At 42.9% G+C, this 27,565-nt stretch overlaps 1 protein-coding gene across 2 annotated transcripts in view; it reads left to right on the forward strand.

The window, feature by feature from the left end:
- ESRRB (estrogen related receptor beta) overlaps nucleotides 1–27,565 on the forward strand; it is a 126,845-nt gene that overhangs the window by 68,649 nt on the left and 30,631 nt on the right. For both annotated transcript variants that reach the window (XM_066188548.1, XM_066188546.1), the window contains exons 2-3: nucleotides 16,770–17,179; nucleotides 26,131–26,247. In XM_066188548.1, the coding sequence (XP_066044645.1) occupies nucleotides 16,770–17,179; nucleotides 26,131–26,247 (527 nt within the window). The remainder of the gene's footprint in view (nucleotides 1–16,769; nucleotides 17,180–26,130; nucleotides 26,248–27,565) is intronic.

The following is a 27,565-nucleotide window of genomic DNA, read 5'->3' on the forward strand; positions in this document are numbered from 1 at the left end:
CCTTCCTTCCTTCCTTCCTTCCTTCCTTCCTTCCTTCCTTCCTTCCTTCCTTCCTTCCTTCCTTCCTTCCTTCCTTCCTTCCTTCCTTCCTTCCTTCCTTCCTTCCTTCCTTCCTTCCTTCCTTCCTTCCTTCCTTCCTTCCTTCCCTCCCTCCCTCCCTCCCTCCCTCCCTCCCTCCCTCCCTCCCTCCCTCCCTCCCTCCCTCCCTCCCTCCCTCCCTCCCTCCCTCCCTCCCATAGGGGGGGAAAAAAAGGTTAGAAAGAAATAACAAGACCAGCACGGCTGATCTTTACAGTGGGACAGTGAAAGCAATGTTTTGCTCCAGGTGATCTGTAAAAGCCGCCCTGGGGATTGTTAGTGGAGTAGATATGTACATTCACTTACAGTTTTATATCTAACCTTCATTCTTCAGATCCCATATTCCTGTATGATATGTAGTGGGGGTTGTGGAGCAACCGTTTGGAGGGGGGATAGGGAGAGGAAGAAACTCTCCAGATTCTCCATGACCTTTTTAAAATAATGAGTTATTTTAATTTAAGAAATTGTTAAAATATGTTTAAGACCATGTTAAAATGAATGGAGGAGTAACTCGTCTTAGATTCTGTTGGATGCTATAGGAATACTTGAGATTGGAGTAAATATTTAATTTGAAAATGTAATTAGTAAGCTGTTAAACACAAAATGTTTGCTGTGTTAATTCAGTTTTATGGCTGAGTCTTGCACACACAGATGTCAGAAAACTCCAAGTTCTGCCTCCTTCAGTAGCAGTATTGATTGTATTTCCTCTGCAGCTGGGTACTATTTCTTGCCACGAGTATAGTGTTCTAGGAGTTGCTGCCTTAAATTTTTTAACTGGTACAATGCCATTTATTGCAAGGGTGCTTCACTGGTTTACACCCAGTCTGGCCACTGATATGTCTGCCTTATATTTTCAGTGGAGGCTCTTAAATTGTGTTTGCAAAGTATTTACAAGATGTCCATTTGATTGCATAGGCAAGGCATTCCTGGACACCAGTGACTAATGTAATTGCACCTATGTGTGAGTGAAGTTGACTGAGCCATTGGTTTTGCAGTAAAAGTGCATGTTTTGTAGTTACAATTCAGTATCTCTGTTTGTAACCCTCTCTGTGCAATGACATGTGTAAGGCTGGTTGAGGCAGAGTAACACCAGATCTCCTGACTTCAGTATATTGCAAAATGTTCAGTAGAGAGGTCCTTTATGATACATGTTTCAGTTGCATTCCTTGAGTATAAAATCAGCCTCCACCACAGCTGCACAGAGGACACAACATATTCAGAGACAGTTTGAGACCCTTCCTCTCAAGAAGTGCATTTTTGGAGAGGGAGCTGACTGAGCTGTCAGGAATGAGGAATCACAAAACCAGATACCTCAGAAATGGAAGACTTTGGCAGTAGGTCTTACTGCTCTTATTTGGATACCCAACTGGATTGATTCGATGCCTGAGCTCAGCCAGTGGGCCAAATTCAAGTAATTATTTTAGTTAGTCTTCATGCTCTGTAGATAGTCTACCATATGCATAGTTGAGATTCCTTTTTCCACCTTCTTTGATGAACTGCTGAGGTCAGCAATTTTCTTTCAGTAGCTTGCTCTGATGAACTTTATTTCTATACCAGCCTTCTCATCCAGATGACACTGCAGTGCAGAGAAATAATCCAATTTTACTTGATTATTAATAATTACTCTCAGCTACTATTTTCTTCAGTTGATTGATTAGAATAAACACTGCTCTGATGGGATACACCAGAATCCATAACTCCTCTTCCTATTTTACTGCTACTTTAGCTCAGGCTTCTCCAGGCACAATGTGAAGCAGGGGATTGTAATGCAAACTGGCATTTTAAAATGTGCCTTCTTGCTGTTTTTTAACTAGGTGTGACCAAAATTAATTTATGTGAATTGGTGGAAGACTACAGGCCTTTAATAATGGCTCTGATTTGTAAGCCAGTGCTTTTGCTAAACATGTTTTCCCCTGTTTGATGTTGAAGCTGGACAAAACAACTCCTATTTTTCTTTTAGTCTTCCAAACTGATCAAAGGCTATAGGTTTGCAGGAGATGTGCTTCCTACAAATGATCTGGTCTGTTATCTGGCTGGATGTGTATACCTCCAGGAGGGTTTCAGGCCTTGAGTCTCTTTGGAGGGATCTCACCTTGTAGTTGAGTGAGGTTTTTGCTGTACCAAATTTGACAGTTTGTTGTTTTGTTTTGTTTTGTTTGGAAGGAGCATATTACAAGGCACTCTCTCAACAACTCATGGCCTGAAACCCTATCCAGCAGTTCTGCAGGGACAGAAGAACTTTAAAGTGTTTGCAGATTTGTCAAGAACTTAAACACCTCAGCTAAATTATGCACAAAAAAATAGGAAGACTAACATTGTAGTTCATGTTTTCACCAGCTTAGTGCACAGTCAGGAACAACCTCTCCTAGCACTGCAATCCAGTCGCTGTCACTCCCTTGCTGATTCAGCCTGTTTTGTACCATATGCTGTGAATGCCAAGGGGTGAACAGCACTGCAGCCAGTACCTCAGAAAGTCAGAGCAGGCAGCTCAGGTGTAGCTAGGAAGGGCAGTGATTTTCCTGCAGAGTAATTGCTATTAACCCTCTGGACTGGCAATCTCTCTGTGAGGATGGTTGGTACATCATGGGAGTTTAGCTACTTGTAGCTGTTTTTATTTGCATCTTGGGTTCCTTGAATTCATTCTGCTTTGAGAATAATGCTATTTTCAGGTTGGGAAAGTGAGAAGTGAAAGGATTGCTTTAACATGAACAGAATTTGCCTCCTCTTTGCAAACAGGAAAGTTGTCAGAGGCATTTGGAGTTTTGATTTATCTGCTTAGGATGAATCCAAGGTAATAAATGAATCCGTATTAGATGTTTTTAAGAAGCCTGTTGTTGTTTAATTTCCTCTCTGGAGTGAACTGAACAGAGTGGAGAAGTCTGTTAGAGCTGGCAGCACATAACTTCCAAGAGATGCTCAGGCCAGTGAATGTCACCTGGAGATGGAGATGTGTGAATGGATGCACTGTACCCTGTGATTTGTAGTGTGTGCACAGGGCCATCAAGCTGTGCAGTGTGACTGGCAGGAGAAGAGTGTTAATGTAAGTAGGAATTTCTAAGAAAGTCCTCTATTAGGAAAAGTATGCCTTCCTTTCCTTCCCAGGAACATTTGAAATGAAAGCACGTTTGGAGAAGGAGTAGTTAAACACTAGAAAACAAGTCTCCAGAAATCCAGTAAAGGTCATGGGATAGCTGCAATGTTTGACATTCAGATGACTTTTCAGATCCTGAGGTCCAGTTTGTGTTTGGATCAATAGGAATCACAATTCGATTTCAGTAGGAGTTGGATCAAGGCTTAAATGAAGAGCCAGGACACTGTAACAACTACTTCTGATTTATTTCCCCTGTAGCTAGAAAATTCTGGGTAAGGTTTCAGTGTCAGGTAAGATGCTCAATTCCAACATTTTTTCCTCAGCGAGCTGTAAAATAAAGCATTTTTTGTGAGTCACAGAGATGCTAAGAAGTAGCACTCCTTACCATGAGTGAATGAGAAAGAAGTTTCATTCAGGCTCTCATCAAAGTGGATAGAATGTCCAGGTCAATTTTTGTAAACTGATCGGCAGCCAGGGTTTCAGAGCTTCTGATCACATGCCAGCACTGATTTCATTGTGATACAGAAGGAATGGGGTAAAGTTTAAATGGCACCAGATGGAAAAGTGAAACTGTGTTTCTCCAACAGCACTCAGCTTTCAAATCAGAGGGATTGATTTTTGGCTGCATGATGCTCCTTGACACATGGTTAATCTCTGAGTAATACAGGATAACCATTTTATATTAGTTGATGGCACAGATTCTGTGGTACTCTTGAATTTCCAGAACTTCAGGTAGGATTCCACCTTTTCAGATGATTTAGATGCAATTTATTTCCTAGTCTCAATCTCTCTATGTTGCCTGGCTAAAGAAGATAGCGTGAAGTGTTAAAACATTTCTGTGTACATTAGAACATAGATATTTCTGAATGCATGTAAGTAGAGAAAGGAGATGTACTAAGTGAAGCAAAAGCAGGACTGTGTGAAAAACACAGGGAAGGGAGCTGCATGGAAATTGGAATCTTGATTCACAGAATATTTGTTGTTTGACAGTGTTATTTTTTCATGAATCTGACTGCAACCTGAAATTTTAGGCAAAGTAGAAATTCCAATAAAATTTATTTTGAAGAACGCTCCAATATTTTGTTTTATTTTGTTCTTGAAACAGTATGTGATTAGTTCATCAAACAACACAAGGCAACACATGACAGGCTAAACAAAGTGCTAGGAACGGAGCAAAGTTAAGCATCTCATTTTTTTACAGTTATTTTGGAAATTCTACAGTAAAAACATTGCCAAAATTGACTTAGTTCTGTAATGAAGCAGAATAGCATTTTTAAACAAAAATGAATTTTTGATGAAAAACTTGAAGTATAATTGCAAAGGAGAATGGAAAAATGGGTTGTATGGAGGTATGATCAGTAGGCAGCTGGTGTGTGAAATAGCATGTGGGGAGATGGAGATGGGATTAGGCAGTATTAGAGATTAGGTTATTGTGTAGACTGGGTCACAGGGACCTGGGATTAAGGTACAGTGAGGTGTAGGAGGAGGTCAGAATTGGTGTGTATTATAGAAACAGATTTGCAAAGCCAGTGTGTTCTTCCTCTGACTAGCTTGCATGCAGGAATACACAAGGTACTCACACTACTTACACAGGCAAACTGAAGAGCTGTGGTACTGCGGAAAGAAGTTCAATTTCTGCTGATAATGTGGACATCATGTGAGCATAGAGTTTGTCTGTCCAGTGTTCTGGTTACGACACTCATCTGCATGCTCCATTCTTTCAGTCACGGTCGCTGTTTGACTCTCAGGGTGTTCCTGAGAGGTAGGTCCTTCAAGACCGTGTCAGCTGGGGGAAGCAGTGTCCTGGGGAGCAGCAGTGACTTGGTGAAGTCTATAAGAATATCAGCGTTGAGGCTGGAATTAGACTTTGAGACATTTTGGCTGCCTTTTAAGGGGTGAGTACACTGTACTTCACTGCCCCACGTCGTAAACACAGAGCCAGTGACTAGTCACAACATGAGTCAAAACATGTATGTGGGTGCTTGGCTGTGGTTGGGGCACGATTACCTAGTGGTGATTGACATGTGGAATGGTTCCCAAAACTCTGCTCCTGAGAGTAGGCACAGGGAAAGGTTGGGCAGAGAGGCAGATCTGGGAGGGTAAGGTCTACAGTATGGACTGGTTATTGAGAGATGGGTCTGGGACACTGACTTAGTTTGCCAAGGGCAGAGGGAACTGGGAGGCTGGGAACACAGAGCAGATGAAGTGTTAGTGTGTGGAGTTATAGATCCTGTCTTTATGCATCACATTGATCTCATTCAGTGTGTTATACTTAGCATTTTGTTTATATAATCTCAGGGTGTTATAGGAGTTTGTTTATTTTTAACTCCTGGATGACTGGCAGTTTCAGTCGGAATGTTGTCTGTTTATAAAAAGGAGAAATTTGTCCAGGCCTGGCAAAAGGTCTTTGACAAAGGCTTTCGGGAAATTGAGAAAAATGCCTTTACTTGACTTACATTATCTTCTCAGCTGGGAGCAAAATCCAGACAGGCAATATGTGTGTGGGGTGGTGAAAGCGCTGACCACAATTTGCTTGCAATGGTAAATGCTTGTGTCACTTTGTTACGTTTCCTTTAGGAGTTTAGGTAGGAAAAAGAATGAGGGATAAGGTACATTCTGCATCCTGCAGGAGTCTAGTGCAAAACCAGCCACCTGGTGAAGTATGTCATGTGACTAGAGGGGTTTGGGACTAGGAGCTATCTCATAACCACGTGGTCGTGCCTGACCTCACTGCTGGTGGCTGCTCACTGACTTAGTATTTGTGTTTTATTTCTTATTGTAGGCAGGGTATGAGCAAAACCAGTCTGTGCATTTGGCACAGGATTCCCTGATGTAAACAGAGTGCTGAATTAATAGAGATCAACACCTACCAGAGATTTTAGTAACACCTCTGGATGCCCCCTTTCTTCCTGTATCACCACCAGATTCTCCAGAGGCAGTCATATTTCCCAGAGGAATGGAACAAGGAATAAGAGGGTTTCCTCCCTGCAAGTTCAGGTATAAAATGCCGTGTCTATCTCTAGGATCTGCTGAGTCCCGGTGGAGCTAGGCTTCAGAACTTGCTTTAGAATTGACCCTATTTGCCCTGATGGGTTGCAGTGCTCACTGCTGGCTTGTCAGCAGACATTGATTTCTGTTTCCCATTGCTCTGAACTCCTGCATGGCTCGCACACAGAGAGCTCAGTCTATCTGCTATGAGCTGTTGGGGTTGTTCACTGGAGGGAAAATCTTTAGCTTTCAAGATCTTTCACTGTCAAAATATCTGGTAAAGCTGTCTTGTTGCCTCTCTCTACCCCTTGTCCAGGTTGCTCACACCTTCTGTTCTGCGTGTGTCTGTTCCCCTTCAGCCCACTACTGTCTGTCCATCGTCTTCTCTCTCTGTGCATCTAATGGAGGTTGGTAATCCCGTTAGGTGCTTGCAGCGGGTGCTGCCGAATTTGCTTGCAAACGCCTGTGCCAGGTCGAGTGTCATTGCCAGCAGCACTCTTGGCGGGATGAAGGTTGCATTAGCGAACAGTAATTGAAATGCAAAATAACATTTTGATCGAGCGAGCAGGCTGTTTATTTATCAGATCAATAGCCAAAATGCCCCATCTGGAGAAGTCAGCGTGATAACAAGTGATAGCATTCCAAGGGCAAAGGGAACAAGCACAGCGGGGAGGACATGCCGTCAGGGTGGGCTGGTTTCAGTTGGGTCACACCAGGCCGTCAGTTGCTGAAATTTGCTTCTTTTTGGGTCCCTACTTTGAAGAGGGCGGGCCCCCTCCTAGCTGCATCAGCAAAGGGTTCCAGATCTCTGGAGGGAGAACAAGCTGTTCTTAAATATGAGATAGGGCAGATTGCGGACATATGTAAAACCATGTGAGGTCGTCTTCTTCGCAAGTTGTGATAGACACAGGAGTGTGCCTCAAGGTGTGGACTGCAGATGATATGGCTCAGTTAGGCAATGCTTTTTGATTGTTTTCGCTTTACTGCATTATAGCATGTTTGCTATAAAGATCTGACCACTCACAGTGATGATCAGGAAGTATGAAGTCATAGTTTGGCTCCTATAGCAAATCTCCTGGAATGGTATCTAGGTGCATGCACGTGATGAGGAAAGGAGAGGTGTGACAGAAGGGGTTTTTTTGTATTTGCACAATAACTTCATGCATGCCTGCTATATACAGATACCATACAGAATGAAGCTATGTAACATTTAAAGCTATTTCAGAAAGGTACTATATGAAAGTGTAGAAGCAGCTGTATAGCTTCTTTCCTGGTGTCTGACTGCCTGTCTGTTTGCTTTGCTATGTCTGCGTGTTAGCTTCTGCTTAGCCATTAGCAGGGGTACTAAAGAAAGGAAGAGGAAGAGAAACTGAGGTTAAAAAGCTTGCAAGCTTGCGTTCCTTTCTTTCATATCCAGAAACAGTAACAGAGAAAAGTGAAAACTCACTGGGATGAGAAAATAATTGATGCATGATGACAAAAGGATTATTTTTGTGGGGATTTTGTAATCACATTTAGTTACATTTTCCTACAGTGATGCCAATTTGTGAGGAAAATTGAAGTATTTTAAAAGTATTTTGCTTCAGAATTTGTTTTGGCTGACGTGAGATTTTTAGGGGAGTTTTGTTTGGTTGGGTTTTTTTTTTTTTTTAAATCTAGAGAAAGGAACATGCAAGTTTTGTAGAGTATCCAGGAAAATTGTGTTTATTCTGCTATACAGTTTCTGTCTAATGAGCAGTTTGTTGAGCTCATCTTTGGTTCAGGCAAGGAAGAATGCAGGACACTGTGGGGCCTCAGGTAGGGTCAGACTTGAGTGGACAGGAAGCTGCTTTGTCAGTCAAAGGAAATGGGGGCAGTCAGCAAGATGGATGAATGAAATGGATTTACAGTAAGTTATTGTGGTTAGAAGCTGGAATTTGGGTCAGATACAGCTGCCTACTTAATATATGCAGTGTGTGCTAAGCGATCTGCTAAATACTTATCAAAGGTGGGAGTTTAGAGACTCAGCAAAACTGAACCTTAAGGTTATTTGAAATAGGTAGCTGAAGATAATCCTGTATGTTACAGCCATGTAGAGTGTGCAGAAGGAAACCACTGTTCCATATGTGACCTATTCTCCTTACATCTGTGGTATTCATTAGCAGAAAAGGTCTGCAGTTGCTCACAGTCACCTTGCTTTGCCACTGTATCATCTTAGAAAACCTTTCTGGAGAGTCAGGGTTAAAAAAAAAATTCAAATTAAAAAGTACTAATTGCTCCTGTTGCTTCCCATGCTGTAATTTATGTGGAACTAATTTCAGTTAGTTTTTCAAGATCTGTCAGGTTTTGAGCAATGTTCTAATGATGAAACATGTAGTTATAGATTTCTCTGAGAGCTACAGGTGGAATCTAAGCAAAGCCCACCTAATCTGTCTGGATTGTCTTGGTCAGGGTGGGAGAAGGAGGCAGAATCCCATTGCAATTGTGTTGTTGAAATGTAAGAAACAGAAACCTTCCCAAAAAGTTATTACCAGCTCAAACCCAGAGAATTTGTAAATGCATCCAAGTTGAATAATATTCAAGCCCATATTTTGTCTCTATAAACCCAAAGTCCTCTTTTTCAGTAAGTTAGTATTCCTAAAGAAATGTCAATTACTAAGTCTCTTTGCACATTTGTTTCTAGGGTGATGTCTTTGGTGTGTATCTCCCATCCTAACTCCTTCCTCAAACACTTAGAAAAATCAAGCAATACCTCTGGGTCTCTATTTTTTCATGCCACTATTCCCCACGAATTGTAGGCAAGGTTGAAGGGGGATGTCTTCAATGAATATCTTGAAATGTAAGGAGGTGCAGTCTGAAGTATTTGTACTGGTGGCAGTTTTCTCTCGGAAATGCTGAGAGGATACTGAGTCAAAGGTCTCTGAGACATGAGATGTTGGATCAGGCTGTGATGCAAAAGTGTGATATGAATGGCAGTGCCAGAAATTCTCCTTTCCTTGCTCACCTGAGAAGGTGGAAGCAAAATTCTGATGTATAAGTGTTTGAAATGTGCTCTACTGAGCCTCCTGTGTATGGGTCTCATTCACAAGTGTCCAAAGGACACTGAAGGTGCTTAGAGATATATAGATCATAAGTGCTCTAGATAGGTAGCGTATAAAGAAAGACATTCAAGAAGAAATGAAGGTCTAGCTGAGCATTTCAACAGGGATTGAATTGCAGCTTTGCTGTCTGCAGGCAAAACTGTTGAACTGCTGTGAATGTAGAAATAGTGGGGTAAGTGGAAATGTGAAACACAGAATGATAACACTGGGGAGAAAGGGTGGTGGTAGAACTTGGATAAATAGTGAACAGCAACTCAACCCTGTCCTTGTCTTGCTGTGGTAGCAACAGTGAGCTAGAGGCATTAGCTCAAGTGCTAAAACAATTCACTCTGGAGGAAGTGCCATTTAGTACACCAGAGGGCAAGATACCTTCAAAAGGCAGTGTGTTAATAAGAGAGTGAAACTGATAATATGTGTCACACCTCCAGATTAATTGTCACTTCATCTGTGTAATACTTCTTACCATTTACTAACAAGACCGTTGTCGTAAGGGTGAAGAGAAATTACAGTAATGAGGGAGAGGGATGAAGGCTAGTAGAAAATCCATAATGTCTTCTGCCCATGAGAGCCTTTTCTATTTATTAAGCAGCCTCCAGACAGTTTGCTGTGACAGCTTTTTTCAGCATGAGCTAACTTGGGCTAGAGAAGATCTTCTGATATGTAACTGGGCTCTGGTTATGCAATGGGTCAAAGGGATAAAATATCTATTGGGCATTAGACAAGCAAGTACTGTTTGTGTAAGAGCCAGAATGTGAGCACTAGCTTATCCAAAGACAAGTATGTAGCATGGAGGGGGGCATATTATGGACAAATGCCTTGAAAACTGGCTGTCTGGGGTTTGCCACACTCTACAGAATAGGAGCATAACCCATGCAAGCCAAAGGGAGTCATCACTAGGAAACATGGCAAAACTCTTAGAAATCAGATCTGCACTCCAGAAAAAATAGTTAAATCGAGCTGAGTTCTGACTCTTGTCCATTATAGCAATGCAAATACTGTGATTGAAACAAAAAATCTCTAAAGCCATAAACTTGTGTGTTTATGTTTATGATTATTCCCATCATGCTGGTACTACCCAAGCTCTTGTCTGTTCTCGGAGAGAAATTAAGTTTGTCCTGGGAACAGAATGTTCCTGTATGGTAGAATAATCCCAGAAAAGATTCCTGATATGACTGTGTTACCCACAGTTATCCACTTTACAGGAGTAAAGTGGCACATTGGCAGATCCCATTATTCTTGGACTGTTGAATGGAGAAAAGCTGTCAGTACAAATAAAGTCTCTAAATGATGGCTCTCTCATTTGAAGTCCGTATGGAGTAAAAGAGCGTGAGAAGCCAGTGTGGGTGCTGATCCCTTTCCTCCCTAGCACTTTGGTGGGTGTTCTTGGTGAGGCAGGGATGGGAGTGTGTTTGTGAGCTGTCCGTAGTAAAAGCAGGTCGGCCAACAGGTGTGGCTCAGCTCTGTGACATTAACTCTTTGCATAAGTGACCTAAAATTACACTGGCTGTTATTGCAGCTGTCACATCTAGCCTGACACTTGGAAAGCATTATTTATTTCTGTCTTCTGTATCTAAAAAAAACACCTGACAAAATTTGGCTTGTTGGAGTTGGAGCCAGTATTTGAGAAGCTGACTTACTTTGTTTGTCAGTCCACTGTGGATTGCAAAGCTCTCTCATATGGCCCACAAAAGACACAGCATCTATGTTGCCCATGATGTGCACATCCCATTTACACATGTAGTGCAAGTTTGTCATCTGAACTGACAAGTACTGAAAACAGAAATAGGTCCATACCACAGAAGAGAATGAATGTTTTCATCTCTCTTATCATTGGTGTTTCTGCAGATTAAAACTACTTTCATCTTCCATGACTGGTTTAAAAATTTCTGTGCAATCCAAAGTATTCCTTTGTCACAAGCTGGTGCCTGAAGTGAGCAGCTTTATACTGGCAGACTTCTCAGGTTTTGTCAGTATAACTTAAATCTACTGTGAGGACTTCAGAACTGAAGTGCAGTTCCACAAGTACAGCCATATGGCTCCTAGAAGTTACAAGCTGTACAGGCATCTTACCTGCAGGGTTTTCAAGATTTCATTCTGTCTGGAATCCACATCCAATGTGAGAGCCACCCAAAAAAAGCCCATTTCCAACCTTTACGTTTCTCCTTGTGCCCAGAATAGGGAAGATTTTTCCTGAGGAGGGGCTGGGTGTCTTCTCTTTTTTCCTCCTACATCAGCTGATATTAGTTCTACAGCTGTATTTCAGTACCCATTTCAATGATAATTTCAGTCCTGCTGTTAGAAATCTCCAACATGCTGACTTGGTGATTTTATGACTAAACCCGAAAATACTGGTGAAGGGACTGGACTGCATGGCAGAATGTATACCCATTCCTTACTTTCTTCAGGAAACTGCTCTATCCTTGCATTTCTTGTTGAAGATGAGGTTTCAGCCACTAAGGAAGCTCAGCAGTGTTGTCACTAAACTTTTTTTGATACAGTTTTGGAATAGTGAGTGCTACTTAGAAGGTCAAATAATTAGATTTGCTTGAGCACTTCAGTGCTCAGATGGTATTAAATTACTGAATTGTGTATACCTTTAGCTGATAAAAAGTTCCTCTTGGGGAGAGAAGTTACCTTCTGTTACAAAGCTGGGTGTTCTGGCTGTCCTGCTAAGCAGGTGTGAGTGGTGGACATTTTTTTCTCACTTATACATAAAGACTATTGAATTATTGTAATTTCCAAATGCAGAAGTGGGGTAAAGAGGTGAATGTAGCTACGAATTAGTATTTCAGGCAAAAATAACCCCGAAGGATGTGCAATAAAATAGCCTTACCTGCATCAATCCCAAACTTGTAATCCTTGATGTTTAAAAGAATGAAAATCGGGGGCACTACTGCCTTAGTTTTATAACTCTAGTCTTCTGTCCCTTTCTGTTCCTTCCCATGTAGCAATCCTTCCTTCCCTTATTGCTGTTGTTCTCAAAAGATCATTAAACTCATAAGCCTTTAATGGCTAAATACCAGCCATTGCAGAGAAATAGCAAGAAATGAAAGGCTGGAGAAGAATTGAGGCAACTTGTAACATGAACCAACATTGCTGCCCTAAGGAGAGAACACTAATGGATAAAAGCCTAAAGCACAGTCCTGACTTGGTCTAAACCTGTGTATTTACATCCAGAATCACTGAGGTCAGAGCATGCTTGTCTGAGGGCAATTACAAGCATATAAAGGCTAACAACACTGTTAGTGATAAACAGCAGTGGGTTTATGAAACAGGAGTACAGCAGACAATAACCTTTCTTGATGCAATTAGATAATTAGTGGGCAAAAGGAATGCAGTGAATAGACTGACTCTGGGCCATGCATGGGCTTCTGACACAAAGCTGTGCAAAATCTTATTAGGGAAATTAGATCAAATTGGTTTTGATACAAATCCTGTGAAATGAATCATGGATTAAATGACAGAGTGTCAACAGAAGGGTTAGAGATATTCTTTATCCTTATGCAGAGATGGTGTCCAAAAGGACAGTGCTTTGACTGTAAATACTCATTAGTGACCTGCAAGAAATGTAAAAGTGATCACTCCCAAATTTACAGTTGACAGAACCAAAAGATACTGAAAAAAAATCGGCGTAAAAAAACAAAGAGCTAGGCTGAAAAAATGAGCATTGTGAACAGGCTTTGGTAAAACAAGTGATAATTAGCACTATGTAGTTCAAAGATGATCCTGGATCTACTTTGGAACAAGGAGAATCCAAATTTCTTGTTGTGCAGAGCACGGTGGCAAAAGCAGCTTGTGTTCAGAGAGGTCCCAATGAGACAGGCTATCAAATTGTGTGAGCTGATGTGCAACCTGATGTCTGGCAAAGCAACTGCTCGGTTGGTCCATATGTCTTCCTGGCTGTCTGCTTTCCAGAGTGACTCTCCCCTGTAGTGCTGCAGCATTGCACTGTGCAGCTCAGGGCACCTTGCTGCAAGAGAGACCCAGGGAAGTTGGAACAAATCCAGAGAAGGACCACAAAGATGCTAAAGGGATTAGAAGGAATGACCTATGATGAGGAAAGGTGAAAAGAACGAAATGTTTAGAACCTCTAAGCCTGTTACATGGGCACAGAAATAGTAACGGAGTTTCCTGTGCCAGCACGGAGGAGAGTTGGATCAAGTCTCTCTCCTTTTACATTCCTATTAAGGTAACTAGAGCCAAGCAAAATGGCTGTTCATCACTTTGAACTCTTTGCAAAAAACATTTAGCGGTTCTTCTTGAAGTTCAAGATGTTGTATCTCATTGCCAGGGGACACTCTGACTGTTTAAAAATCAGCACGGGATTTCTATGAGACTTGCAGAAAGTCAGAGGCCAGAAAAGAAAAGCACATGCTCTGGAGTGGCTGGAGTCACCTTAGCTGTAATCTTTGATCTATCTTGGTGTTAAGGGTTTTTGCTCTCAAGCATGCATTCACATTGAACCAGAATTTGCTATGTAGCGAGTCCTCGCTATGTAGGAGGGTCCTCAGCTGTAAGGATGTAGGGGGCTTGTTTCCTGATTCACCATCAAACACTCACTGCTTGCATGCCTTGGAGAAGAAACTGCATCGCCAGGTTTTTTCCCCTTTTTTTGTTTGTTTGTTTGTTTGTTTGTTTGTTTGTTTGTTTGTTTGTTTTTATTTTTTGTTTCCTCTCCACTGAAGGAAAAAACCTTGGTAAGCCCTGTTGAAGTTATCTGTGAATGTTGGACTATTTAAGAAACAGAAGTTGGGATTTAGGCTCCACTGGTGGAATCTGCCAGTACATCTCATCTCTCTGTCATTCCTGTTTCATAGTGTTTTCCTCTGTCTGCCTTGAAAATTTCAACTCCATAATTCCATAGCACAGAACAGTGTTTTATGGTTGTTTTGCCTTCCATTTTAACTTTAATCTCATTTGCTGTGCTCAGTGATCTTAATTTCTTTACCACATATGCACTTCGCAGGTAGGAAGAGGTTCCAGAACTTGCACTGCAGGTTTCAGCTTTGCTCTGAGATGCTAAGATCTAGTCTCAGCTAGCAAAGTTTCATCTTCCTTCACACAGTCAGCTGTCATTACACCAGAAGATCTGCAATACATCTAGGTGCCCTGTGGGAATAGAGATGAATGCACCTGCAGCAATTTCTGTAACTGCTCCATGACCTCTAGTTCATTATGGCCCTCTGGGCAAAGCATGAGCATTTATCAACTCATCATACTGTCTCTGAGAGGGCCCAAACCCTGGATTCCTCTCAAGTAACGCCAGGCAAAGCAGCTGAGGAACGTGAGATGCCTGCCCATATTCTCAAGGTCAACAGTCTTGCCAAAAAACAAACTTGGCTGATCGATCCCAGAGATAGGAGATGAGGTCAAACTTTGAGGATGAAACAGAGAAGGGAAAATTAGGAGATACTTAGGTCAAATGAGATCATAAGGATGCAGGTCTGTGAATTTGCTGCATATCAAGCATCTATATTCCTATCAACAGACGCACAGATGTGATATACAAAAGTGTGCACTCCAGTCTTGCTGATTCACAGAATGTTTTGTCCTGTCCCCTGACGGATTTGACCCCTTGGCAGAAGGAGTTGCCACAAATACCAGGTAAATAGGCTGAAACTGAAATAGAAATTACTCACATGACCATGGTGTGGTAACTTTAAACAAGCAGAGCTTCCGAGAAGAAAAGCATCTCCAGTCAGTCAGTCAGAATTCTTTGGCCATGTCATCAAGAAAATACATGTTTAGTTTTTCTTAAAGCCTTTGACAAATTGTCTTGCTGAAGGAAAAATTGAACCTCTCAGGTTAATATTATTATCAATTAAAAGGTGTCAGAGACAGAAAGAAGGGCTAGACATACCCTACTCAGAAAAGAAAGTCAATTTTCACTATGATAAAGGTTAACATGCATCACCCACAAAGATCAGTATTGTGGTGTTTGATCCATGTGTTAATGATCTGGGAAGTGGGTGAACAGTGAGACTGCAGCTGAAATCAAATTACCAAGGAAGACTGAAGAGCTCCAGAGGATCCTAATAAAGCTGGGTGTCTGGACTGCACAGCATAGTGGCAGATGCAATACACTGTTGACTATTGCAAACATTGCACACCAGAAGGATTAATTTGATTTTTCATAAATCATAATGGATTCTAAATTCACTGTAGCAACTCAGGAATAAGATCGAGTGTTGCAGTAACTTCCCAATACTATTTGTTGAAGAAATGGTAACAATTTAGATTTTAGTTTAAAGAGGAGAAAAATAGCAAACAGTGCAAGGAATTACATAATATGTAGACCGGAAATAACATTGAAAATATTGTAACATCACTGGGTAATGGCGTGCCTTTGTCTTGACTTCTGTCCAGACCTTCAGCTGGACAAGTGATGGAGCAATGCCAGTTTCGTGCTGCTGAGGAGCTGGCTCATTGAACTCTGTGCTGGACTGAACAGAAATAGCCAGACTAGAGGAAGTTCTGAGATGGATGATGAAGCAGATAAGAGATCTGCAAAAACTTCTGCATGAAGAGCAATCATATAGATAATGAAAAGCTGAATTAGGAGAACATGGCAAAACTGTGTGTCCTGAGAAGGAGAGTCAGGAGATGTTCAGGGAGTCTGGCAGGCTGCAAACACATTATGGGCAAATAAAAGTGGGATTTGTTTGTTCATACACGGCACAAGTAATCCCTGAAACTCATAGCTGTAAATATCATAAGATTTAGCAGTCTTCCAAGAAAAGTCTGAACATTTTTATAAGGAATAATACCATCTGTGACTAAAATAATATGAAGAGCTTGAAAATCTAGTAGAGTTCTTTCCATAAACTTAAGAGTGTAACCTCTTTTTAGGAAGTGGGAAACTGTGTGTCCATGCAAAAGTTCAATACTAGTAAATAGAAGAAAGATTAAGATTTAAGATTGAGACAGAAGAAACTCTTCATCAGATGATTTTCCTTCCGTTTCTAAGCTCCTCTTTTAGTGACGATAGTGCAACAGGTTGGGGTAAAGGGTAAGGTGCGGTGGGAGAAGGAGTCAAACTTGGAAATTAGAAAATTAATCAAAGACTTCTGTATTACAAATGAAAAAATGAAAATCCAGTCTGAGTAGGTCCTTTCTGCAGGGTCTGCTACTGAACCTTTTTGCATAAAGCCAAGGCAGCACATTCTGTATTGACCAAACGTCTTTTTCACCTGGTCTGCCACTGTCAAGCTGGTTTCTTTCTGCTGTCTTGGGGTAGATGTTGTTCTGGGTAGATTGTGCTTCATCAACACTCACTCCCCTTCCCAGCACTGCAGCCTGTGAGCACCTTGAAATTATGATCTATACAAAGAGCTTTGTCTTTACTCTAGCGGGGAGCAGGTGGGCTGGTCTTAGTCAATTGTACCAGTTCTTCTCAAGAAGAATCTGCTTGGGGTTGAACTGCCTGAGCCAGCTGGAGTTGGACTGAGGTGGCAGAAGGAGGGCTCTTTCGACTAAACCTGGAATTGGGTTTGGCCAGGTGGTTGCTGAGTGCCTTTGCTCTCTCCCTGCAGGCTGCTCGGCAGAATGGCCACAGAGGAGCGGCACCTCTCCTCCAGCTGTGGGTCCTTCATCAAGACCGAGCCCTCCAGCCCATCTTCTGGCATTGATGCCATCAGCCACCACAGCCCGAGCGGCTCCTCCGATGCCAGCGGTGGCTACGGCATGGCCATGGGTGGCCACCCCAATGGCCTAGACTCGCCACCCATGTTCAATGGCGCGGGGATTGGCGGCGGGTCCTGCCGTAAGCGCTACGACGACTGCGCCAGCGCCATCATGGAGGACTCCCCCACCAAGTGCGAGTACATGCTCAATGCAATCCCCAAGCGGCTGTGCCTGGTGTGTGGGGACATTGCTTCGGGGTACCACTACGGCGTGGCTTCCTGTGAGGCATGTAAAGCCTTCTTCAAGAGGACTATTCAAGGTATGGTGGGAAGGAATGGAAACTGAGGCATTCACTCCATAGAAACAAAGGGACGTGGCCCCAGACATGGCTGAGACTGCAGTGTCATATAAAAAGGGGAAAGGGAAAATTAATGTAATGCACCTAACTCTGCATCCTTTTGTATGCTTCCTCTCTCCTCCTGCTCAGTTCTGGTCCTTCCAAATCAACATGGACATGGAGTTAGGCTATGTGATGGTAGGAACCTTTACCAAGTTCCTTGCCTGACTTGCTACCAGATCTGGGTATCTGGACTAGTGGGTCTTCCTGCCTCTGCTAGTGGCACTGATACTGTGAGAATGTGGCAGCTAGTGAAGTAAGGCCTGGAAAGGAAATGTGTTGCCTTCTAATGGTGTTTTAAGGCCCATTTGAAGAGTAGGTGCCTCTGCCAAGAGATGGAATTTATGTAGACATATCTGCACCCTGAGGTGAAAGCTGCAGCATTACAAGAGTAGAGAAATTCTTTGTCCTGCTAGTCCTGATGTGTAGCCATTAATTCCATACAAACCTCAGCACAAATCTGGACAGAGAACTTTTGTGAGAGTCAGTCTTTTTCTCCTTTCCAGTTTCACCAACCTTTTTGATTAAGATGCAGATTTTTTGAAGATTAAAAAACTAGGCACTGAAGATGAAGTTTTTGTCAGTCTCACTAAGGATGAGCAATTCCTCAGGCAATTTTGAAAATCTCAACGCATGCATGCGTAGATGAACTGCAGTGTGTTGCTTCTTGAGGAACAATTCATGTATGAGGAGTATGGCTGTGTCCTGACTGCCAAAAGTGTGCCTGAAGATGTGCACATGTGCAGCTACAATATAATCAAAAGCAGGAGTGTATCCCAACAACCTCCAATATCCGTGGATGCTTGCGTATACTTGTATACACATGCCCCATGTGAGCAAACATGCCTGGACGTACAGGTACTCCCGTTATTTCCTCCACTAACTGGAAAAGGGACAGGATCATTCATCTTCCAGTGGGAAGTGTATTGGGTTTGCCCAAGTGCAGTGTGCTGACTGAGGGCAGGTCTACAGTGAGCAGGCAGCTGTGCATGTACTTGACTGTTGGGTGGGATTAGTCCACCACATCAAGACTTCCTTGCCTCCTGTGAGATGAAAGAAATGCACATGTGGAGAGACCACTCACTTTGTTAATTGAATGGATCTGGTTACACTCTGTTGCTGGGGATGTTCAACTCATGAACGGTACAGGGTGCAGCTGATCCCAGGTCTCCGCAAAAGTCACTATATCTATTTTGTTTTCATAGATTTTAGATATTTTTCCTTAATGTGGAAATCCAGCTGTGGAAATAATAACCCTGCCCCACTCATACTTCCTTCTTTATTATGCCATGGCAATCTCCAGGGCTTTGGCCTGTTCCCTGGCAGGGTTTCTTTGATTTGTCATTGCTGAATCTCTGTGGTTGAATGTGAACTTTTACTTACATTTCTGTCAGCACTGACTCCATCCCTTCCCAGCCCTTGGAGCCTTCCTTAGTTTTTCTTTTAGGCACATTCAGGTGCTAAAGCAGGGACAGGGTAGCACTCTGAAGCGAAGTCCTGGGGTCTTCTAATACAGGAAGAGACCAGATAATTAACCCATCATGGGAATGATACTGGAGGACCTCTGTGGCAGAGCAGAAGAGACCTCGAGAAGGGGAAAAAGACATGGGAACTTTTGAAGATTTTTCAGAGAGAATGAAAAGAAAATGATACATAGTAGCAGTACATGGAAGCTGTATCAGCCAGGTGATGTGCCAGCTGTCTGAATCCAAAGAGGAGAGAGTGCTTCCCTCCATCTTCTTTCCCTAGCACAGCCATATTCTTTCTCCCTGTGGTTCCCTAATTGATTGCCTGTTAAAATGTAACAGACGGGGGGAAAGGAGTAAGTGGAAATTTCACTCTGTCATCAGCTTGGGCTGGCAACTGAGGTTCCAAAATGCTTTTATTCCTATGAGTGTGAGAGTCAAGTGTGCTGTGCCTGAGGGTGTGCAATTTCAGCTATGCAGCTGAAGGCTGAGCCCAGGGAAGCAGGCAACCAATCAGTCTGCACAGTTTGGTTGAGTCAAGAAAACGCACTCTTCCCAGGGCTCTGCTGCTGTAGGCATGATATCCAAGTATAGCCCTGAGTGTGCAGGGGAAAAGGATTTAAGGATCACATAAAAGAGAAGGCGGCTGGTAAGAGCATTTCCAAAAGGTGTTTATCCTGCAACTCTATTATATTCAGTATCTGTTTTAAGCATCTAACAGTCCAAGTGAAAACATCTTCGTCCAGGCTGCCTAACATCAATGTAGGCTTTGCAGAAAGCATGCAGATGTGTATGTTATATAACTGCTTTCCCAATATCCTTGTACCAAAATCTTGCCATGATTTGGGATGTGTGGGACATGTAAGTGGGAGCAGCATTGACTCAGTGGTTTGAACACCGAGATGGAGCAATGACCCCAGGATTTCCCAGATGCTCAAGAGGTGAAATAGGTTAATTCATCATCAGGCTTCCGTGGTCTTGGACAAGCCACTTCACTTCTCTGTGCTTGAGTGTTGACAGGTGAAAAACTAATGAATACTATGACTGTACTTACTCTGCTGGCCTTACAGGTGTGTGCTGCCATCAAATGAGTCTAAATCTGTGCTGAGTAACTAAACTACTGCAGCCCTGTCTAGATACCCCTGATGATGAAGCAGAGCTTCATGAAGTCCCCCTTCCAACTAGCCCCTTCCCCACCACCCCCTTCCCCCCGCAAATTATCCCATGCCTATTAGGGTTTTTTTAGCTGCATTTACTCACATAAAACCTGCATATCTTGAGGCAGCAGTAGCTTGCAATAGCCTTTTGACTCCCTCTGCCGCTGTAGCAGCAGCAGGAAGAATGGACTTCCAAGCTGCAGACCTTCTTTAAGCATGACAGCTTTTTTGCAGCTCACTTTCTCACTTGGCCAGGTGAGGCCAGGCTGTCATGGACAACACAAGGGCTGCTGCTTTTCAAATGATGGGGAGAAGATAGACCGAGAGCCAGCATGGACATGGCTGGTTATCTCTGAGGTCACTAATATTGCTGTGTGGGAGTTTTCTGTCAGTAGGATTTTTCCAAAGAAAAGTGGAATTTTTACCAAGTCAGATTTCCCCAAGAAAAATTTTGATGATAGGAGAAAAACAAATCCAGGAAAATCCAAACAGTTGATTCTATTCTAGCTGAAATGGAGTGTTTGGTTTTCCTGAACTAGGACAGGAAGACAGGATCACCCAACACACCTTAACCTGTCCCACAGATTATGGGGGAGTGTCACACCTCTGTCCTTTCTTACGTTGTGTTACATAGCCCAAGGATCAAGGCCTGGAAACCTGTGTGTCATTTTCATGTTGCAGCATTGGCAATGCTTGAGACAGAAAAGTGAAAACCTGAGGTGAGATGAGAGAACACACCCCTGGGCTGCAGGTCTTTCTTGCTGAACATGATATTTTGAACCCTAGGACTGGACTTCCCATGCTTTGAGGCAGTCAGAAATTCTAAACTGACCTGAAGCATTTCCAGTCAGCTAGGCTGTCTGGCAAAATTTTAATCCTGTTTCTCTCTCATTGTACTGTTTCATGGGATTATATTCTAGTGGCAGTTTGCATTTACCTCACCTGACTGTAAATATTGTGGAATGTGCAATCTAGTGCAGATAGGAGAGAATCTGAATTTCAGACATGTTTAAATGTGCCGCTATTGGTGCTCAATAGAGGTCTGATTTGAAACAAAAGATTTCAAATTAGCTGAATGTAAAGGAATGGGTCTGTTACATAAAAGATAGTTTGGGATATTTATAAATAAAAGCTTTTTAAATTTTTGTTCCATGGAAATCCTAACTAATCCTTTCATCCAAATTTAGACAAAGGCAAATACTGGATTTTTTACAGGATAGAAATTCTCAAGCAAAGTCTATTCCTTCTCTTAATAGTTTGCTCAGTAGGTAGAGCATTATGTGTCAGGCAAATATATTGTCATTCTCTTTTCATTAATTGTTACAACTAGTAGGTAGTTTTGCTCACTTTGAATATTAACTAATAACAGTGCTGTGTAACAATATGAGTCCTTTATTAATCAATATAATCATGACTGTGACTACCTTGCATCTATTTTTCATCTTCAAATGTTGCAAACAAAGGCTATTTCTAAAATGATCCATTATTATAAATTAAAAGCTTAAAGCTCAGAGAAACATTGGAGGTTCAGAGGAAAGAGATACATTTCTGGTTAGGAAAGTTGTGTGTTAGGCAAAATGCCTGCATCTGTGGATTTCCGGCTTGAGTCTTGCAAGCTTCAAACTCAGGGAGTGTAGCAACAGAACTGTTGTGTTGGGATACCTTTACACCGATAAGGGACTTAAAAGGTGGATAATGCAGCTCAGAAGACTTGTAGGGATTTATAACAGGCTTGTAATAAATTCTTCTAGGGCTTTCTGGTTGTTGTTGTGGTGGTGCTTAGAGTGGCTCCCAGGAAGAGGAGCAGTTGACAGAGTTTTTCCTGAGCAGAAGAGCATTACAATCCACATGCACAAAGGAGGTTTTTTGTCCCTTCAGTAGCAGCCACATCAGCTGGGCACTGTCCTGTCGTTCTGTCCTTCTCAGAAATGTGCCTGCTACTTTTCAGGTGGGAGTTCACAGCTTTCCAAAAACTTGTAAATCTTACCCAGGGAAGGTGGAGTGTTTCATGATCTAGTGCTTGACTGCTGCTTACTATTCACAGATCTATCAGTTGAACTTAAAAAAAGTCTTCAGTGCAACTTCAGCGCTATTAGTCTAGTGTTTTCTGTTTGCCTCAGTATATCTGTATAGCGAGCTCTGTGCAGAAGAATCTTTTCTGTGGAAGTTCTGTGAAGTATTTCTGTGTCCGAAACCCTGTAGACAAAGTTGCTGCCAATGGGGAGCCCTAGAACCCCTATCCTGCATGCTTGTGCAAGCAGGAGGCTGATTTGAGCGAGACTTTGTGAAATGTCCATGTCCTCTTTTGTGAACAGGAGCCGGGTGTGCCACCCTGAGGAAGCAGTGCTGGTGTTACACCCAAATGTATCCCGTTTTTCTCCTAGCATTATTTGAATCCTTTTCTTTGAAAGCTGAGGCTTAAAAAAATAACTCTTCTTACCTCATGCAGATCACAGAGAGATTTTCCTCAGATTTTCACTAAGTACCTCTTCTCACACCAGGACTTGAGCTATGATCCCTCAGTTAGAAAGACTAATTGAAGTGAGTAGCCATGAAGAAGAAACAAGAAAAAGCAAGATGGGCTTTTTAGCAATCAGAAGCTGAAAATTATTTAAGAACTTTCTTGGCTATTTTTGTCTAGTCTTTCCTGTGTTTCCTTGCAGAAAGGCTTTCTAGAAAGGTAGAATAAGTAAGCAAGGAGAAACTTGTGTCCTCAGTGCTGTACTGATTTCAAGCTCAGTTCCCCTGAGGACCCTGTCCCTAATTTAAGCAGGAGATGGGTGGGACTTTACTGTGCCCCCCAAACTCAGGGAGGCATTCTTATCTTCCCAGTCCATCCTGTTCCAAACAGGTAGGGTGAATATATGGTCTCTTGAATGACCAAGTTTTGGTGTGCAATTTTCAGGTGCTTCTATTATACACTAGGAGTTATGTTCCAAATTGTTTAATAGCCAGAGGTCTAATTTTGCAGAAAAATAGTGTAGTTTTGCAGTTCTCCAGCATAAAAGACCATAATCCATCACTTCAATAGTCCTCTGCTGTTTTGTAGCATCTCTCATCTAAAGGCTTTAAAGTACAGTTACACCTTAATGAATAAAGACTCGCAACCTCTCCAAAAGGTAGGTTTGATGTTCATTTCATTTTTCAGATGAGCAAACTAGGACGTAGAGAGGAAGTGATTTGCCCTCCAATGTGATATATGAAGGCTAAGAAGAAGTCCAAACTCTGATCTGTTTGCCTACCATTTGATTTTTAAAGCCATTTTTTGGTAAATCTTGTGCCATGGCATCAGTGAGGTTCTACCATTTTTTCAGATCAAATGTAAATATTTTCTGAGGAAAGGAAAACTCTCTAACAAGCAACAGCTCAAAGCAAAGCCTTGTCTGTTGAATTATTCCTTTTTTTTGCCCCTTCCTTCTGGGGCACATAATCTACTATTCATGATACACAGAGACTTGACTCACATTCTGTTGCAGACAGAGATGTTCATGTCTGTGTGCACCTTTGTGTGCTGACACTCTTCTGCAGGACTTTGCAGCATCCCCAGCTGCTGCAGTGAAGGGAAGCTCTCTCTGAGGCCCCTGTGCTGGCAGCTGGGCTGGTGGTGTGACTGCCAGCCACTGGGAGGCTGTTGGAATTTTGATGAGTTAATCTCATCACTTTATCACAGGGCACTTACAGAAATTACAGGGAGCTGTGAGCAACTCACTGTGCTGGCAGCCAGCCCCAGGACCCATAAAAGAAATTGAGACAAAAAAAAAAAAAAAGGTAGAGAAAAAGAAAAAAAAATCCGAGAACTCTGGTAAACTTCTGGAAACAACATTTTTTTCTGGTCGAGTTCTGCTTGGATAATTTGGGTAATGGTGATTGTGCCTTCCCTGGTGATGTCCCTTCTTCCTGCAGTAATGGCAGGCACTGTCCCCAGGTGTGGCTCTCAGTCTCTGAAGTGCACAGCATGGCTGATACGAAACTCCCAGTGCTTAGCCTCCTCTGAGGCTCCTTTAGCAGTCATGATCCCGGTACAGACATGTCTCTGGGAACTGCTTATTTGAGCTGCACAGAGAGTGTGTGTGTGGTAACCAGTACCTTCACATACTCTGACATTCTCCCATTCAGTTGTCATGTAGGTTTTGTAGACTCTTTCCAATACTGTGCTTGTCAAAGGATCCAGGGAAGAGAGGTATGGGGAAGCTTGAGGATCTGCTTCACACTGTGGAGAGCCCTTGAGCTTCCAGATGAGAGCTGTCACTGTCTCCCACTGCTATGAAAGCTCCCTGCCCTTACTGTAGTGTCTCTGTGTTAGGGGGCAAATTTTTGGCTTTTGGACCACAAAACATGAAATCTTGCATCTCTCCAGAGCTCTGATCCTGACTTTAGAGAGAAAGGTTGGCATTGAAACAAAGGCAAAACCTCCCAAAGTGAGACTGTGTCTGAATTTTTTCCCAGATTTACTCCTGTTTTGTTCCTTACTTTGTGGGGCACAGCAAGTATCTGACCATGAGATCAGGGCCACTGTGCCCATGGGTCTGTAATATGCTGGAGCTCTGCGTCTAGAACAGGAACTTGTTTATTACCTTGAGATCTAGCATGAATCTCAATTTCCAGCTCTCTGAGAATGTTGATACATGGCTGGCTATTGAAATTCAGATGCTGCACAATGACGAAATACAGCCTGAATGGAAGCAACTTGTGCAGCACACTCTGCTCTTGCTGACAAACTGCATTTGGGGGCAGATGAGCAGTGGTGAGAGGAATGGGGTGGCTGGGCTGAAGCTTAGGAGAAAGTTGCAAGTTTTGTGACAAAACAAGAAGCAAGAGGCAGAACGTTTATAGCTAGTGGGCTGACCATCTTTAGGTTTTGGGGGTGCTCCTGGGGTTTCACTCAGCATGGGACAAGAATAATGACATAAATCAAATGGTGCATCCTTTCTTTTGATTCTGTGCTCTGTTTTTCCACTCAGAAATCCAGTGAGCTTTCCAATAGTTTAACAAACCCCAAGGTCTAGTTCCCACCCCCAGAGATTGATATGTATCAGATTGTTGATCTTTATTTAGAGGAGGGAATGGTCTTGCACAAAACACAAAAATCCATTACAAAAGTAGGAGTAAAAATAGAGTCCTGTCACAGTATTACTAAACTGTAAACTCCACTTCTAATCTGATGCTATACAAAGTCCATTCTGTGTGTTCTCTCAGCTCTGATTGAACTCTCAAATCTCAGTTTCCTACTCTAAACCATTAAACCAACTTTTCCATTGTTCCATTGACTGTAGAGCTTAGGTACCTTTTCCAGTGCTGCCTGATTTACCAGTAACTAGACTGCCTTAAATGTATTGTCATTGTCAATGCATCAGTGCCAAGTTTAGATTTCCAGTCCCGGTCCACAGCAAACATTGAATAGCCCTCCTCAGAAACATCAGCTCAAAGTGAATGGCAGGATGAAGATGGCCATTTCTGTTTGTTGTCTTCTAGTACTAAATAATTGTTGCCTTACACCGTGATCCAGCATAATTCCACCTGTATCATCTTATCAGACCCTTGCATCCATGTTTTGGATATATTCTTGGCTTATAATAAAATGTGATGTGGGTAGAAATAAAGCTGGGATGCTTCTTTCTCTTTCTGTCTTACAGGGAGTATTGAGGGATGATCATAAATAAAAGGGGATGAGTAAAGAAAAGATAATGCTCTGTGCAGAGGATGAGAGCAGGTGCACTTAATAAAGTAAAAACGTAAAGATTAGCACAGAGAGCCCCTGTTCATTTTACAGGTTGTCTTACTCACCTTTCTCAGTGGAGACCTATTGCTTCCCTGCTACCTGTGGTATGCCAGCTGGCAGGAGGAAGCAAAGGAGGAAATGCTGTCTCTGAGCTCCCTGGTTCCCCAGGCAGGACAAGAAAGGGCAGATGACATCCATCCCACAGACATGGAGCAAGACTGGCAGCAAAGCAAATTCTAGTAATGTCTGAACTGCTCCCACACTCATCCCTGGACTTCAGGGAACAGGCCAGGTTACCAGAGGTGCAGCACAAGGGATGACAACATGCCTGGAGGACACATGCCTGAAAGCCGAGCACTGCAGTCATCTCCTTGGCTAGGTCAGCGAGGTGAAGTCTCAGTGTGTAAGCGAATGAGCAAACATGCACATTTACAGACTGATCGTAGTGGGAGTATCTGGGCACTGCAGCCTGTCCCTGGATCCATGGGGAGAACATGATTCCTGGGTGACCATCTCTGTGTTTGATTACAGGGAATATTGAATACAGCTGCCCGGCCACCAATGAGTGTGAGATCACGAAACGGAGGCGCAAGTCCTGTCAGGCCTGTCGCTTCATGAAATGCCTCAAAGTGGGGATGCTAAAAGAAGGTAAGAGAGAGTCAGAATGAGAATTTTTCTCTGTCCTGACAGTGCCTGAGATTCCAGACCTTGCAGAATCTCCTAGGCTAACTACATGCTTGCCCTCTTTGTGTTTCCGAATGTATCTTTCTACAGGCTTTGTAAGAGAGTCAGGAAGGGCAGTGACCAAGAGAGCAGCCCAGAGAGGAGAGTGGTTCTAGTCAGTGCTCTCATGCTTGGATATTATTTCTAGTACTTGCAAATTCGATAAATAACTGGAAACTGGTAGTACCAGACTCTTTCCTTTCCCAAAGGAGCCCTGGGCTGGAGGGTGTTTCTCTTCTTGCACCCTGTTGGCTGCCTGCCGGGGTCTGTTGGTCCGACCCGAGATGCTGCTGCCTTCCCAGAGAGGGGTCACGCAAGACACAACACCCTAGTAATTTTTCAGTGTTGAGGAGAAGAGGCTCTTTCGTGATCATGACTGGGTTGGCAGCTCTTCATAAGGGAAGGATGGAGTTAATGCAGAGCTGTGGCACAGTGTGCATTGAAGGTCTGCCTGTATTACCACTCAGGAGACTTTCTGAAGATGGTTGGTAGCATAGGTTTGTCTGGGAGCTGTGGGTCCCCTGCCCTGCATACTCAGCCTGTGTTTTGCTCAGCCTATTGATCTGTTCAGTGCTCTTTGAGCAGTGTTCAGCTTCTCTCCTGTGCTGTTTTTCCTCCTACGCCCCCCTTTTCAATCCTTGTCCATTCAAGAGGAACCACAGGGAATTCAGTGGCAATTAAACACATTCTTATGGATTGACTTTAAAGTTTTGTTTCCCTTGGGTCCCTCTGGGAAAGGCAGTGAAGGGAGGAGGGGAAGGAAGGAGAAGCACTGCACATAAGCCTCTGCATCGGTAAACCAGCAGAGCAAGGTCCTCTCAGCTTAACCTCAAGAAACAGGCGCTGGCTGGGGTTATGCACGAGTCCTATATGCTGGAGCCAAGATGCCAGCATGCAACTTTATTCCAGGTCATAACATCACAGCAGCTGATAATAAATTGTACAGTGTCAGTTGAGTGTGTATTGCTTCTCACTAGACCTCTCTCATTTCTTGAGAGGCAGGTTGATGACAGCCAGTGTTGTTAAGAATGCAGATTAGACATTAAACCCGTTTTGTTCTTTGATGGATGTGTCGTTTCTGTGGTTAAATATCTTCCTTCTAGAGCATACCAGTTACCAAGGGGAGGAGATGCCAGCTTCTGTAGTTTGGCCCTTCCTGACCTAGGTGTAGAGGTGTTAGAGGATCTTGGTCTCCTACTGGGAGGGAGGCACCTACTTTGCAGTTGGAGACCACTGGAAACCT

The sequence above is a fragment of the Chamaea fasciata genome, unplaced genomic scaffold, assembly GCF_029207755.1.
Source record: "Chamaea fasciata isolate MVZ Bird 193981 ecotype frontalis unplaced genomic scaffold, bChaFas1.0.hap1 SCAF_7, whole genome shotgun sequence".
NCBI lineage: Eukaryota > Metazoa > Chordata > Aves > Passeriformes > Sylviidae > Chamaea > Chamaea fasciata.